General features: G+C 43.9%; 1 protein-coding gene across 1 annotated transcript in view; it reads left to right on the forward strand.

Annotated features, from left to right (window-relative positions):
* Nucleotides 1–12641, forward strand: part of RHOJ (ras homolog family member J) — a 96243-nt gene extending 83602 nt beyond the window's left edge. The window contains exons 3-5 of the mRNA XM_056546102.1: nucleotides 8310–8474; nucleotides 10859–10954; nucleotides 12108–12641. Of these exons, the coding sequence (XP_056402077.1) occupies nucleotides 8310–8474; nucleotides 10859–10954; nucleotides 12108–12254 (408 nt within the window). The 3' untranslated portion in view covers nucleotides 12255–12641. The remainder of the gene's footprint in view (nucleotides 1–8309; nucleotides 8475–10858; nucleotides 10955–12107) is intronic.
* Nucleotides 12642–16937: the final 4296 nt, after the last annotated feature.

The following is a 16937-nucleotide window of genomic DNA, read 5'->3' on the forward strand; positions in this document are numbered from 1 at the left end:
TCCAGTACTTATCAGCTGCTGTATACTCCAGAGGAAGTTGTGTAGTTTTTTCCAGTTCTCTCTTCTGACAACTCTGTCCGTATCAGGAACTGTCCAGAGTAGGAGCAAATCCCCATAGCAAACCTATCCTGCTCCGGACAGTTCCTGACATGGACAGAGGTGTCAGCAGAGAGCACTGTGGACAGACAGAAAAAAAATCAAAAAGAAAAGGACTTCCTCTGTAGTATACAGCAGCTGATAAGTACTGGAAGGATTAATATTTTTAAATAGAAGTCATTTACAAATCTGTATTGTCACCAGTTGATTTAAAAAAATGTTTTTCCACTGGAGTACCCTTTTAACATCTGTTATCAGATATGAGATGCAATTTGTTTCAATGTTGTATAATGCTGCAGACAAACAGAGCACTTACTGCCAGGTTCCACAGAGATTAAGGGTAGGGTCACATGTGCCACCTTTTGCTGCTGCATCTTTTTCCTACCCATTGAAACCAATGGGTAGCAAAATCAGCTGCAGAAAATATGCAGCAAAATATGGCACCTGTGACCCTACCCTAAAGCTAATCACTGGGGCACAAGCAGAGGGACACTCAATGGTGTTACGTGGATGGTGAGTGTTTGAAAAATTATAAAATTATGCAGAGGCTGGGCTGAGATGCAACATGCACACCTCCTCCACCATTCTCTGTATGATTGATAAACAGAGCTCAGTGCTAGAAGCCAAGAAGGGAGGGGTGGGGGAGGGAGGAGATGCTACAACACTTGAGCTTAGAAGAAAAACATAATTTTATAATTTTGCAAAACAGCCATAAGCTAAAAGAAAGGGATCATTTGTCTTATCTCCCTCATCAGCCCATGTCTGCAACTCTGAGCAGGATATAGAGTTGACAGATTCCCTATAATGATAAAGGTAAAAGAACAGATAAACTTATTCCTAGTGTTTGTTTCTGCAACTCACAGAAAATCTTACAGACTCACAGTCCTGCAGAAATTCTGCACAGAACACAAGGGATTCACCCTTTCATGACCTATTACCATTTTCATCTGGAGAATGACCAGGGGAGGGGTTTAACAAATGAGGCGGAGCTTAAAGAGTACCTCTCATACTCTTGTTGAATGTTATAATCCTCCCAGTTCACTGCCCCCATCATGATAAACCACCCCCTGCCTTTATTTTTATTATTTTTTTAGTTTTCTACCTTGATATTTCTCTGTATTTTCTGCTCAGTCAGATTCGCAGACTGGGAAGTGGCGTTCCCCAGCAGGCGTGACATCATCTGAAGCCACACAGGGGAGAACTTCCTCCCTCACTCTGCTACACACAGCCCAGAGCAGTTCAGTGTGAGATGAGCTATGATTGGCTAAGGCTGCAAACAGCCCTCTCAGCACTCCAGACTGCATTGCCTGATTTGGGACTTCTGCCAGGCCAGCAGGAGTCCAAAGTCTGTGCAAGAAATAGGGGGGGGGGGGGGAGATATGCTCTGGACAAGTAAGGAGACACCTAGTGGCAGCTTTTTTAAACACAAATAAAACATAGAAAACTTTAAAAAAAATTACATTAGTAAGATTTTTTATTTACCATAATGAGTGCAATAGCAAAAATTCGTTTTAATGAGAGTGCCCATTTAAAAATAGCAGGGGGGCGGGGAGGCTCCTGCTACAGCCACACACATAACAGGGAGAAAGGGGGACATGTTTGATCTCCTGGGCACAGAGACATTTTTTCATATATATTTCTCAGTTTTAGTTGTGATATGAGACAATTAAAGACTGAAATGTCGTTTTTAATATTTTTGTGAATTTTTTATGCTTAGTGTTCCTTATTGACTAAGAAACACCATTGCAATGAAAGAGGTTCTATAGGACAGTGTTTGACAACTAGTGTGCCTCCAGCTGTTGCAAAACTACAACTACCAGCATGCCTGGACAGCCTTTGGCTGTCCGGGCATGCTGGGAGTTGTAGTTTTGCAACAGCTGGAGGCACACCGGTGTAGGTGTTTAGGATAATGATGGATCTACTGCAGCTGGGGCATAGTATAGCACAATGCACACAGCGGCTGAAAACCTTCTAGCTGTAGGGAGCGTTGCATGTCTATCAGTGGCTGACACAGAAGAAGGAATTTCCTATAGAAGGAAGAGATAAGCGGTGTCAATAAGGTGCCGCTTATCCTTGTATAATAGTCAGGTTCTAACAACAGGATGCAATGCCAATATTCCCTATAGACATAACAATTAGAGATGAGCGAACTTACAGTAAATTCGATTCGTCACGAACTTCTCGGCTCGGCAGTTGATGACTTTTCCTGCATAAATGAGTTCAGCTTTCAGGTGCTCCCGTGGGCTGGAAAAGGTGGATACAGTCCTAGGAGACTCTTTCCTAGGACTGTATCCACCTTTTCCAGCCCACCGGAGCACCTGAAGGCTGAACTAATTTACGCAGGAAAAGACATCAACTGCCGAGCCGAGAAGTTCGTGACGAATCAAATTTACTGTAAGTTCGCTCATCTCTCATAACAATGCTCCCCTATTGACCTAGAATAGTACTTTGGAATTCTCTAGAGTCAGACACCTTCTGCAGTACAGCAGTAATATGACAGGAGGCTGCTGACCTGCTCCCTGCCAGATTACATGGCGACTTGGCCCACACTGTAACGCAGCGATTGCATTATTGTACAGTGTCCCATGAAATTACAAGGTTATTGATGTAACTGATTCAGTCCGGGCTGGATTATATAGCCGAGTCCTCCTTCCTGAGACTAATTATACTTACACCCTGGCGCCAATCCTCCCACTGTATGAAACAAGTATCGCTGCCTACACATTGGACACGGCCCCTTACAGTAAGGGATCAGACACATTCAGCAAGCTGAGGGTCACTGTCCTTATCTGTTATGAAATACACAATGCCGCCTGGTCTGTTTCTCTCTATAACAAATCTTTAAAGAGTAGCCCCCACCATCCTATATATTTTACTTTTCTGTCCCTGCCTATTGCCCATCTATCCCTAACCCCCTCCCTTTACCATCTTAGAAATAACTTTAAGTCTGCCTGGCAGTGTGCTCACTACCAGGCAGCCAGCCTTCCCCAGCAGGCGTGACGTCACTGATGCCTGCTGGGGAAGCCGACTTCTGCCTTCTTAGTTCAAATATACAGGGTGCCTCCTGCTATTTCATTACAACAATTCCCAGCTTGCCCTAACATCTATAAGCTGTCAGGTCATGCTGGGAGTTGTAGTGGTGAAACAACTAGAGGCACCCTGTGTTGAAAACAATCTTTGTAACGGGCGCAACCCGCTCCACCCCCACACAGTTCCTTATAAGACCACGGCCGCAGCGCAAATCCCCCCCATCGCCCCCGAAGCGCCTCCCCCACCTCCAAAAAACTCCATATAAAATCACATAAGTACTACAACATATTAAAAAAAAATGTTCCTTATAAGACCACATAAGTACTACAACATATTAAAAAAAATGTTCCTTATAAGACCACGGCCGCAGCGCAAATCCCCCCCATCGCCCCCGAAGCGCCTCCCCCGCCTCCAAAAAACTCCATATAAAATCACATAAGTACTACAACATATCAAAAAAGAATGTTGGTGACAGTGCCCATTTAAATACTGCTACACGGCCTACTACAAATCTTCCATTTTTATAATGCATGTCTTGTGTTATTGCTATAGCGCATTAGTCTCAAAATTGTGGTCCTCCATATGCTGCAATACTACAACTCCCAGCATGCCCGGACAGCCGTTGGCTGTCCGGGCATGCTGGGAATTGTAGTTTTGCAACGGCTGGAGGTCCACAGTTTGGAGACCAAGGCTATCACAGTTTTCTGCCATTGAAATGCATTGACTCCCCAAGAAAGAAGTGATTGTGGGCTGTCATGTGGCCGTACCTACAGCAATTTATTCCCTTTTATTACTAATTCAAGTAGGATAGAAGGGATCGGACCACACAAGACATTGAGTTGGGTCGAGGGTAGAAAAACAGCAGGTTCTGCATAGCTTTCAATACGTTTGACTGCAACCTGTGGTGTGAATGAAGCCTAACCCAGGACTGGAGAAAAATTGCGAACGCATGTGGATTTATATGCGTATATTATAATAAATATACAGGCCAGGTCTGGTGCAAGGATTTTTTGCCACCCTAGGCTAAAGCTAATTTTGCTGCCCATTGGCTCCGCCCTTTGACACGCCCCTTGACACGCCCCACCTTACTGTGGTGACACACTAACTAACCTCCTCCTCATGTAATCACCTTACTGCTGAGGTGACACACTGTAACAAACCCCCTCCTCATGTAATCACCTTACTACTGGGGTGACACACTGTAACAAACCTCCTCATGTAATCACCTTACTACTGGGGTGACACACTGTAACAAACCTCCTCCTTATGTTATCTCCTTACTACTGAGTGACACACTATAACAAACCTCCTCCTCATGTAATCACCTTACTACTGGGTGACACACTGTAACAAACCTCCTTATCATGTAATCTCCTTACTACTGAGTGACACACTGTAACAAACCTCCTCCTCATGTAATCTCCTTACTACTGTAGTGACACACTGTAACAAACCTCCTCCTCATGTAATCTCCTTACTACTGTAGTGACACACTGTAACAAACCTCCTCCTCATGTAATCTCCTTACTACTGGGGTGACACACTGTAACAAACCTCCTCCTCAGGTAATCTCCTTACTACTGGGGTGACACACTGTAACAAACCTCCTCCTCATGTAATCTCCTTACCACTTGGGTGACACACTGTAACAAACCTCCTCATGTAATCTCCTTACCACTTGGGTGACACACTGTAACAAACCTCCTCATGTAATCTCCTCACTACTGGGGTGACACACTCTAACAAACCTCCTCCTCATGTAATCTCCTTACTACTGGGGTGACACACTGTAACAAACCTCCTCCTCATGTAATCTCCTTACTACTGGGGTGACACACTGTAACAAACCTCCTCCTCATGTAATCTCCTTACTACAGGGATGACACACTGTAACAAACCTCCTCCTCATGTAATCTCCTTACCACTGTGGTGACACACTGTAACAAACCTCCTCCTCATGTAATCTCCTTACTACTGGGGTGACACACTGTAACAAACCTCCTCCTCATGTAATCTCCTTACTACTGGGGTGACACACTGTAACAAACCTCCTCCTCATGTAATCTCCTTACTACTGGGGTGACACACTGTAACAAACCTCCTCCTCATGTAATCTCCTTACTATTGTGGTGACACACTGTAACAAACCTCCTCCTCATGTAATCTCCTTACTACAGGGATGACACACTGTAACAAACCTCCTCCTCATGTAATCTCCTTTCCACTGTGGTGACACACTGTAACAAACCTCCTCCTCATGTAATCTCCTTACTACAGGGATGACACACTGTAACAAACCTCCTCCTCATGTAATCTCCTTACCACTGTGGTGACACACTGTAACAAACCTCCTCCTCATGTAATCTCCTTACTACTGGGGTGACACACTGTAACAAACCTCCTCCTCATGTAATCTCCTTACTACTGGGGTGAAACACTGTAACAAACCTCCTCCTCATGTAATCTCCTTACTACAGGGATGACACACTGTAACAAACCTCCTCCTCATGTAATCTCCTTACTACTGTGGTGACACACTGTAACAAACCTCCTCATCATGTAATCTCCTTACTACTGAGTGACACACTGTAACAAACCTCCTCCTCATGTAATCAGGTTAGTACTGGGGTGACACCCTGTAATAAACCTCCTCCTCCTCATGTAATCAACTTACTACTGGGGTGAAACACTGTAACAAACCTCCTCCTCATGTAATCAGGTTAGTACTGGGGTGACACACTGTAATAAACCTCCTCCTCCTCATGTAATCAACTTACTACTGGGGTGACAGGGTTTTGCTGGACAGGTGGGTGCTTCAGATGTTGACATCCCCATCAGGAGTGCGCTATAGGCGTCTGCCTATTTTTCCTATAGGCAGAGCCGTCCATGTATATATGTGTGTACCCACAAAATTGTCTCAAATCCTATCAAATCATGGGTGGATAAAAAACTACCACGAAATAAATGCACCTACAAAGTTAAACCACCCAATAAACAGTACAGAGAACTAAGTAGTATAAAATCTATAAATCTTTATTTCAATATCCAGTAAAAATAGTGAAAAAACAAGTGTGCAGGTTAAAACCACAGAGACAGAACAAAGGTAAACATGGTGGTGGGGAGAGTCTGCAGGAGATAATCTGTATACAGAATATCTGACATGACCACTGACAGTGATAGGACAAAAACAATATATAAATATATATGGGAGAGTGGAATTCTACATATAAAAGAGTGAAAAAACACTTCACATATCCAGTAGTATAACTCACTAAATAAAGTGCTCAGTGTCTATGACAGCATAGATATCAAGTGTCAACAATCAGTGGCCACAGAATACAATGCATATGGGGGTATATATATATATATATATATATATATATATATATATATATATATAGTCCATACATTACCTACCAGGACTACATTATACTACTGGATATGTGAAGTGTTTTTTCACTCTTTTATATGTAGAATTCCACTCTCCCATATATATTTATATATTGTTTTTGTCCTATCACTGTCAGTAGTCATGTCAGATATTCTGTATACAGATTATCTCCTGCAGACTCTCCCCACCACCATGTTTACCTTTGTTCTGTCTCTGTGGTTTTAACCTGCGCACTTGTTTTTTCACTATTTTTACTGGATATTGAAATAAAGATTTATAGATTTTATACTACTTAGTTCTCTATACTGTGTATTGGGTGGTTTAACTATGTAGGTGCATATACATCATTTATATAGCGGTTTGTTTCAAGAACTGTATGCTAGGGCTGGGTGGTATGACCAGATGTGTGTATGACGGTATTTTTTAAAAATTTTGTCGGTTCCACGGTATATAATGGTATTTCCTTGCCCCCCCCCCCCCCCATATTAATTATTAGGCCACATCCCCATCGGGGTAAATACTCACATATCACCCGCAAGCGCTGCCCTCCTCGTCCTGTTTGTTGCGGCCGCCGGCGCTCGCACTCTATACTGTGCGGTATCGCTATGCCCGGGCTGCAGAAGGTAAACAAAATAAACTTTAACGCACCTACGTTGGCCTTACGCTGGGGACGGGAACGTCGGAGAGCTGTCAGCCTATCACAGGCCGCAGCGATGTTCCGCCTTGCCCGGTGATAGGCTGAGCCCATTGTCATGTAAGAAGTCGGCTTCTTACATAACAGTGGGCTCAGCCTATCACCGGCTGAGACGGAACATCGCTGCGGCTGGTGATAGGCTGACAGCTCTCCGACGTTCCTGTCCCCAGGAAACAAATGAGGCCGTTACCGGACCAACGGGAGGCGAGTTAAAGTTTATTTATTTTTTATTTATTTCTTTTGCAGCCCGGGCATAGGGATACCGCACAGTATAGAGCAGTGGTCTCCAACCTGCGGACCTCCAGATGTTGCAAAACTACAACTCCCAGCATGCCCGGACAGCCACCGGCTGGGAGTTGTAGTTTTGCAACATCTGGAGGTCCGCAGGTTGGAGACCACTGGTATAGAGTGTCAGCGCCGGCGGCCGCAACAAACAGGACGAGGAGGGCAGTGCATGCGGGTGACATGTGAGTAGTACCCTGATGGGGACAGCGCTGGGCTAATAATTAATTGGGGGGGGGGGGGGGGCAGAACAGCGCTCGCAGGTCACATAGGATTAGTTCCCCGATGTGGGGACAGCACAGTGCTGGGCTAATTCATTCATTCCCGAGGGGGAGGGGCCAAACCGGTATTGCGGTATGGGTTAAAATTCATATCACGCAGCACAAAAATTTCGGTATTCGGTATGAACCGGTATACTGCCCAGCCCTACTGTATACTGATATGGATTGCTGCACTAAAGAACACTGGCATACAAATAAGAGCAGATGCTGATAAACATGGGAAGAATGGGGCGAGATCAGTGGATTAGAACAGCAAATATTGCAGAATATTCATAAGACTTTTGGGGATTAATAATACTAGTACCAATTTAGATAGTTATGTCTGGTAAATTGTTTTGGAGCTGATCTTCCCAGGTTGTACAATCCAGTACTAAATGGTAAAGTGTTTGCTGCCCTCTAGTGGTGAGATTAGATATTGATTTTTGCTGCACAATTGATGAAAAGATAAATGCTGATCTATGGGATTTGGTAATAAAAGGATATTTGGTGACATCAGATAAGTGAATAATATCTAAATCTTCTTGCTTCTTTACAGGAAGACTATGACCAGCTGAGACCTCTCTCCTACCCCAACACCGATGTGTTCCTGATTTGTTTCTCCGTTGTCAATCCAGCCTCTTACCATAATGTCCAGGAGGAATGGGTGTCAGAACTCAGGGCTTGTATGCCACACGTACCCTATGTCTTAATAGGCACACAGGTAAATGTAGCATCACTTCTCTCGTGTTGTAAACAATTATTGATCTTTGAATAAGGTAACGGGAATCACATTGCAATATTGTAAAACTAATATTGTTATACCTGAGGTGTACAACCCATGCATTCTCTCTTTGGCATTGTTTTAAAGGGGTACTCTGATGGAAAATACCTTATTTTATTTTTTATTTTTTTTAAATCCAACTAATACCAGAAAGTTAAACAGATTTGTAAATTACATCTATTTAAAAATCTTAATCCTACCAGTACTTCTCAGCTGCTGTATGCTCCACAGGAAGTTCTTTTCTTTTTGAATTTCCTTTCAGTCTGACCACAGTGCTCTCTGCTGAGACCTCTGTCCATGTCGGGAACTGTCCAGAGCAGGATAGGTTTGCTATGGGGATTTGCTCCTACTCTGGACAGTTCCTAAAATGGACAGTGGTGTCAGTAGAGAGAACTGTGGTCAGACAGAAAAGAATATTCAAAAAGAAAAGAACTTCCCATACGGGTACTACCGTGCTGACAACTTATCACCCAGCTAAAGGATAGGGGATAAGTTGCCTGATCTTGTGGGGTCCCGCCGCTGGGGACCCCCGCGATCTTGCACGCAGCACCCCGCTCTCATCAGGCCTCGGAGAGAACATCCGCTCCGGGTCTGATGACGGGGCCGGAGTATCGTGACGTCAAAGCTCCGCCCCCTCAATGCAAGTCCATGGCAGGGGCGAGACAGCTGTCTCGCCCCCTGCCATAGACTTACATTGAGGGGGCGGAACGTGCTGTCACATGGGGGCGGAGCCGTGACATCACGATACTCCGGCCCCGTGATCAGCAGTCATCAGACCCGGAGCAATGTTCACTCCGGGGCCTGATGAGAGCGGGGTGCTACGTGCGAGATCGCGGGGGTCCCCAGCGGCGGGACCCCGCGCGATCAGGCAACTTATCCCCGATCCTTTAGATAGGGGATAAGTTGTCAGTACGGTAGTACCCCTTTAAGATTTTTAAATTGAAGTAATTTACAAATCTGTTTAATTTTCTTGCGCCTGTTGATCTAAAAAAAAATTGTTTTCCAGTGGAGTATCCCTTTAATGCCTATTGAGGACAGGAGAGTAATACGAGAGGGGCGCTCCCTCCTGTGATAGTAACCGACTTATTTTTACCCAATCCCTTCACAGCAGGTGTGTACTCACTTGGGGTAGAAGGGCATAGGCACAACTCTCTTGGAGATGCATGTGTGTGACAAGTGGCTGTATTCCTGACCCTATCCACTGCCTGGCATGTAGTGGATCAGTCAACGGGTAGAGGGTTTGGTAAGAAATAGGCCTTTGCTGGAGGCCCTGCTGTTCTTTATCTCATATTTAATTACCACAGAGACAGTCAGGTAACACAGTTTATTGGGTGGTTCAGAATAGAAGGAACAACGTGTTTTGCCCACACTAGACCCTTCCTCAGGTCCGAACACAAGAACCTCTGGGGATGTGGTGTGTGGTTAGGTCTCCTCCTGAGATGTGGTACTGAACCACGAACCACATATCTGGACGAGACCTAAACATGCTCCACATCCCAAGAGGCTCAGTCTGAACACTTTTGTTTTAAACAAATTTTTATTGGGTTTTTCAGTATAAAGGTTAAAAGACCAACACAATGGGCATCAGGTATCTAAGAAAGTATGTACCTTTACAGAAGTAGTTAAAGGGGTACTCCACTGGCTAGCATTCAGAAGTAAATGTTTCGAACACTGTTTTTGCGCTGCGGGGGGTCAGCCACACCCATCGTGACATCATGGCCACGCCTCCTCAATGCAAGTCTATGGACTTGCATTGAGGGGGTGTGGCCAACCCCCCACAGCGTGAAAACAGCAGTCGGAACATTTACTTCCGAACGCTGGCCAGTGGAGTACCCCTTTAAGTATGTGTCGCCTAGATATGGTTGTTGTTACATAACGATTGCCAGCGATTAAAAGGATCAAAAACACAGAACTAGGTTTAACTAAAGCCTTAAATAGGAAAGCTCATAAATTTGGGCGGTCTGAGCACTTGATTTGTCGCTAGGACATGGCAAAAGTTTTTTTTTAAGTGACATGTACAGAAAAAATTATTTTTACACCTGCAAAAATACTCGAAGCTAATGTCCTGTTAAAGACTTTGTTTTAAGGCTTAAAGAGGTTAATGCAGAATAGACTACTATAAAGAGGCTCTCCAGGATTAGAAAAACGGAGCTGATTTCTTTAAAAAAAAAAAAACCACCACACCTGAAGTTCAAATACAGCACAACCTAGGGACAGGTGTGGGGCCCCCAATTACAGATCCCCCCCCCCCCCCCCAAGAATAACAGGCTACTTTCTGGTGTCCCTCTCATTGTGTTCTCTACCCCCTCTACCTTTATTTCCAGATTGATTTGAGAGATGACCCTAAAACTTTGGCTCGACTTCTTCACATGAAAGAAAAACCAGTTACTTACGAGCAAGGGATGAAGCTGGCAAAGATGGTAGGTTGTAAGTGATAACTATATGCCATATGCTTCTTTTTTGCCACAATCACATGATCTTTATTCTATTTCGGCATAAAGATGGCGAAGTGGCACTCACCACTGTGCAGAAATCTTGACTTTATTACAATGAAGTGCAAACAAGCACCACAGCTTCACATAACAGACAGTCATAGCTGTCACCTGCTCTGACTGGGTTATGTGAGCACAGGCCTTCTTGACTTTATTACAATAAATAAATAACTAAAAAACAGATTTCAATTGAAAGTCCCAGAAAACACCAGTGTCTCATGTATTCAAAACTTCCCCAACTAAAAAAAAAGTCTGTGTTTCCAGGACTTTGGTACTGATGGCCTCTCCTGAAGATAGGCTATCGCTATCAGATTGTGAGGGCTAGATTCCCTGCACCTTCACCAATCAAGGTTGGTGCCAGCCAGTGATCTCCACTATTTTACCAAGAGCAGTACCATATAGTGGCTGTGTCGGGTACTGCACCTCTTTATGGTTCAGTCCCATGCAAAACCTACAACATTGCACGTTGTAAACAATAAAGAGACTGTAGCTCTGCGGATCTTTCAATGAGCTGATCATTGAGGGTAATAGAAGTTGGTTTGACACTAATTGTTCCGATAGCGGTATCCTATTCACCTAGCACCAAAATCCTGGAAAATACATTAAAAATTTACATTTATCTTGAAGTCAAATCATTGAGATGTTAGTAGCAACATATTCAAGATTTAAATGGGTACTCCACTGCCCCAGCGTTTGTAACATTTTGTTCCGAACGCTGAGTACCGGCTGTGGGGGTCGTGATGTCACAGCCACGCCCCTTGTGACATCAGGCCACTCCCCCTCAATGCAAATCTATGAGAGGGTGTGTGTCAGTCACCACGCCGCCTCCCATAGACTTGCATTGAGGGGGCATGGAATGACAGCAAGAGGGGTGTGGCTGTGACGTCACGACCCCCAGCAGCCCGCACCCAGCATTCAGAACAAAATGTTCCGAACGCTGGGACAGAGGAGTACCCCTTTAAGAACTAGAACACAGATAACTATGGAAATAGCTTGTACCTGTTAAGGCTGGATTAGTAGGGCATAATGGTGCATAGCCCATCTTGGATGGTGACATCATGTCCGTCTTTTTCCTCTATAGATCGGAGCACAATGCTACTTGGAATGTTCAGCTCTCACTCAGAAAGGACTCAAGAATGTGTTTGATGAAGCGATCCTCACAGTGTTCCACCCAAAGAAGAAGAAGAAAGGCTGTGGGAAGTGTCGCAACTCCTGCACAATTGTCTAAGTTCATTCCTGTAAAATATGGTGCTATTGTACAGGGCTCAGGAAAAGCAGAATGTGGACAGGTGTGTGGTCGGGCCCTTCATGAACAAAGCAAAGCGGAGGATATGACCAGAGAGACCAACTTCATCTGTCACGTACAAGACCTTTGATCTGTGACGCCTCCACAACGCAACATGTAACTCACTGTATCTCCCCTTCCTGTACCCACTCACACTGTGACATGTCTCTATATACCACTTGTGCCTTCTCTTCCAATGGACATCCTACATATGTATGCAATAGGGTGGACTTATGATTAATACTACACAAGCGAATGGCTTGACTTCCAAGCAGGAAGGACTAGTATTAAAGGGGTACTCCGGCCCTAAGACATCTTATCCCCTATCCAAAGGATAGGAGATAAGAAGTCTGATCGCGTGGGGTCCTGCCTCTGGGAACCCCGCAGTCCCTCATGCAGCAACCACCTGTGTGTGCTCCACGCAGGTGGGTGCTGCATGAGAGATTGCGGGGGGTCCCCAGCGGCGGGACCCCCGCGATCAGACATCTTATCCCCTATCCTTTTGAAAGGGGATAAGATGTCTTAGGGCCGGAGTACCCCTTTAATGAAATGTTTACAAAGAACTCTCTTCTAGATAGGAACGTATGATCTGCCATTAAAGGGGTACTCCGGTGAAAACCTTTTTTCTTTTAAATCAGCTGGTGGCAAAAAGTTAAACATATTTGTAAATTACTTCTATTAAAAAATCTTAATCCTTCCTGTACTTATTAGCTGCTGAATACTACAGAGGAAATTCTTTTCTTTTTGGAATGCTCTCTGATGACATCCCGAGCACAGTTCTCTCTGCTGACGTTATTATAATAATAATAATAACGTTTTATTTATTGTTGTCCTTAGTGGGATTTGAACCCAAGACCCCAGCACTGCATGGCAGCAGTGCTAACCACCATGCTGCCCTTAGCCTACATGTGCTATGCATGGTGGCTAAAATGGACAGAGATGTCAGCAGAGAGCACTGTGCTCGTGATGTCATCAGTGTTCCAAAAAGAAAGGAATTTCCTCTGTAGCATTCAGCAGCTAATAAGTACTGGAAGGATTAAGATTTTTTAATAGAAATAATTTACAAATATGTTTAACTTTCTGGCATCAGTTGATTTAAAAGAAAAAAGGTTTTCACCGGAGTACCCCTTTAACACTAAGGTCCATACACAGTACCATCTCTGGTACCTGCATGATGGCCTGGTTCTCGTAGCTCCTAGGAGAGAGAAATGCAACTCGGAAAGGAGAATGGGACTTGCTCGGATTCTGTTTTATACATTTTAGTTGACTTTTACCTGACTATAAGTAAAAATAATAAAACCCTTAAACCAAAATATCTGTTAGTTGTTGAATTTACTGCTATGTTGAATATCCAGAAATATAGAGACCCTCACAGTATAAGAGGTACAGAAGAACAAGATGTTCTGTAGATAGGTTGGCATGCTGAGAGTAGTAGCTGCACTGTCAGCAACATCTTGTATAGTGTACTGGTTACAAGTGGTGGCCCAGTATGTATGGTTTTTGTCCTCCCAAGACACCTAGCATTAGGCTCCCATTGCACTTGTGTTTCCCAACCAGGGTGCCTCCAGCTGTTGCAAAACACAGTGTTCAGTGTTTCCCAACCACGGTGCCTCCAGCTGTTGCAAAACTACAACTCCCAGCATGCCCGGACAGCCTTCGGCTGTCCGGGCATGCTGGGAGTTGTAGTTTTGCAACAGCTGGAGGCACCGTGGTTGGGAAACACTGATCTAGATTATGGACAAGTAAATACTAATGACTGAAGCCTTATACCGCAATCAAGAAGGGTTGGGTTTTACTTAAGAGAGGCATATACAAGTGAGAAATATTGGGGGGAGATTTATCAAAGGATTTAAACAGTTATTTCCCATCTAAAATTGTCGCACAGAAAGTCGCAGTCTAAATACGTGCAACTTTTTCGCAACTTTTGCTTTAGAGGATTTTTAGAACATGATGCATTCGAGGCCATTTTAGACGGAAAAATGCATTGGTGCTGAATTTATCAATAGCGACTTTTTGGTGAAAAGCTGCGTCGCGCAAAAGTATGCTGAAATGTCAGACCATTCTGAAGCAGGTTTAAATACAGTCTAAACCGTAGATCCCGAAGTACGTGCGCAGAATTTATCAAGAGCCGTGCGACTTTTGATAAATTAAGCGCTCATTAGACCGGCCTAACCATCTGTAGGTTGGTCTATATTGATGTGGGAAATAGACAAATAGACAGCTTTGATAAATCCCCCCCCCCCCCCCCCCCATTGTGTCTAACATGACCATGTCCTTAAAGGGGTTATCCACCATAAGGTGATTATAGTACGTACCTGGCAGATGTAATGGACATGCTTAGGAAGGATCTGCGCTTGTCTTGGGGATAAATGGCTATGTTGTGAGATTACCATAACACTGTGGCTAGCATTTTGTGAACTGGTATTTCCTGTTTGAGTTTTCTTCTTTTGCCTACGCATCCCATAATTCCATTTTCCTCCCTCCCACACATCAGCCAAATTGAAACTGCATCCATTCAAAAGACCTGTGGTTTTCAATCAGGGTGCCTACAGCTGTTGCATTAGTTGCAGATTGAGCTCTCTCCCATCAAGCGATCGCTCCACCCATTGAAGCAGACAGGCTCCCTGTCATCAGCTGACCAGTGAGTCAGGTCTCGGCCACATTGCAACCTGGGAAAAATCTGAGACAGCAGTCATTTTGTATGCTGGTAAAAATAAATATTGGGGTGAAAATCACAGAAGAATTGTGAGAAAACCATCACACACAGGTACAGACACTATATTATGAACTACACTAACTTTACAGCCCCCGTAGCATAGTCAAATAAAAACAATTCCTGGAATACCCCTTTAACACTGAAGAAATAAAAAAAAAATAGTCTACATAATTTTTTTTCTCTAAAATGGATTTATTTGGTCATTTTATCATAAGCCATTACAAAAGGTGTTTACATGAATTATTACTAAAGCTCATAAATATGTTCATACAGGGGGTCATTTATCACAATCTATGCAGAAGAAAAATGGAGCAGTTGCCCATAGCAACCAATCAGATACATTAAAAAAAAAAGACTTCTAAAAAATAAATGCAATCTGTTTGCTATGAGCAACTGCACCACTTTACCTCTGCACAGGTTTTGATAAATCTCCCCCATAATGCTACATTACATTATAAGTCTTTAAAAACACTTTAGAAATACAAGCCTGCTGCTGCTTTGAGAAAACTGGGTGACAGCTATTATAACTTCCTTCAATACAGCTCCGGAAGGGGTTAACTCTGCGTTCTGAAGGTAACCGCCCCTGCACGCAGCATTTCACAGAGCAGATTTATAGTTTTGTGGGAAATGATTCAGAATAAGGACAGGGTCACGCAAAGCGGATTTGACGCTACGGATGCGGCCAAGATCTGCAGCCAAGAGCAGACACGCAGCCTGGAGCTCACTCTGCAGTGTCTCTGTCACTTGGCGCATCCGCAGCGGCAAATATGCTGCGTATACGCCCTGTGTGACCCTGCCTGTAGGCTATGTTCCAGCATGCTGTAGGTAGGTTGGCATGCTGAGAGTAGTAGCTGCACTGTGAGCAACATCTTGTATAGTGTACTGGTTACAAGTGGTGGCCCAGTATGTATGGTTTTTGTCCTCCCAAGACACCTAGCATTAGGCTCCCATTGCACTTGTGTTTCCCAACCAGGGTGCCTCCAGCTGTTGCAAAACTACAACTCCCAGCATGCCCGGACAGCCTTCGGCTGTCCGGGCATGCTGGGAGTTGTAGTTTTGCAACAGCTGGAGGCACCCTGGTTGGGAAACACTGATCTAGATTATGGACAAGTAAATACTAATGACTGAAGCCTTATACCGCAATCAAGAAGGGTTGGGTTTTACTCAAGAGAGGCATATACAAGTGAGAAATATTGGGGGGAGATTTATCAAAGGATTTAAAGGGGTACTCCGGTGAAAACCTTTTTTTCTTTTAAATCAACTGGTGGCAGAAAGTTAAACATATTTGTAAATTACTTCTATTAAAAAATCTTAATCCTTCCTGTACTTATTAGCTGCTGAATACTACAGAGGAAATTCTTTTCTTTTTGGAACACATAGCTCTCTGATGACATCCCGAGCACAGTTCTCTCTGCTGACGTAATTATAGTAATAATAACGCTATATTTATTGTTGTCCTTAGTGGGATTTGAACCAGAGTCCCCAGCACTGCAAGGCAGCAGTGCTAACCACTGAGCCACCATGCTGCCCTTAGCATACATCTGCTATGCATGGTTGCTAAAATGGACAGAGATGTCTGCAGAGAGCACGGTGCTCGTGATGTCATCAGTGTTCCAAAAGAAAGGAATTTCCTCTGTAGCATTCAGCAGCTAATAAGTACTGGAAGGATTAAGATTTTTTAATAGAAGTTATGTACAAATATGTTTAACTTTCTGCCACCAGTTGATTTAAAAGAAAAAAGGTTTTCACCGGAGTACCCCTTTAAACTGTTTTTTTCCATCTAAAATTGTCGCACAGAAAGTCGCAGCCTAAATACGTGCAACTTTTTCGCGACTTTTGCTTTAGAGGATTTTTAGAACATGATGCATTTAAGGCTATTTTAGACGGAAAAATGCATTGGTAATGAATTT

Source organism: Hyla sarda, chromosome 11, assembly GCF_029499605.1.
Source record: "Hyla sarda isolate aHylSar1 chromosome 11, aHylSar1.hap1, whole genome shotgun sequence".
Lineage (NCBI taxonomy): Eukaryota > Metazoa > Chordata > Amphibia > Anura > Hylidae > Hyla > Hyla sarda.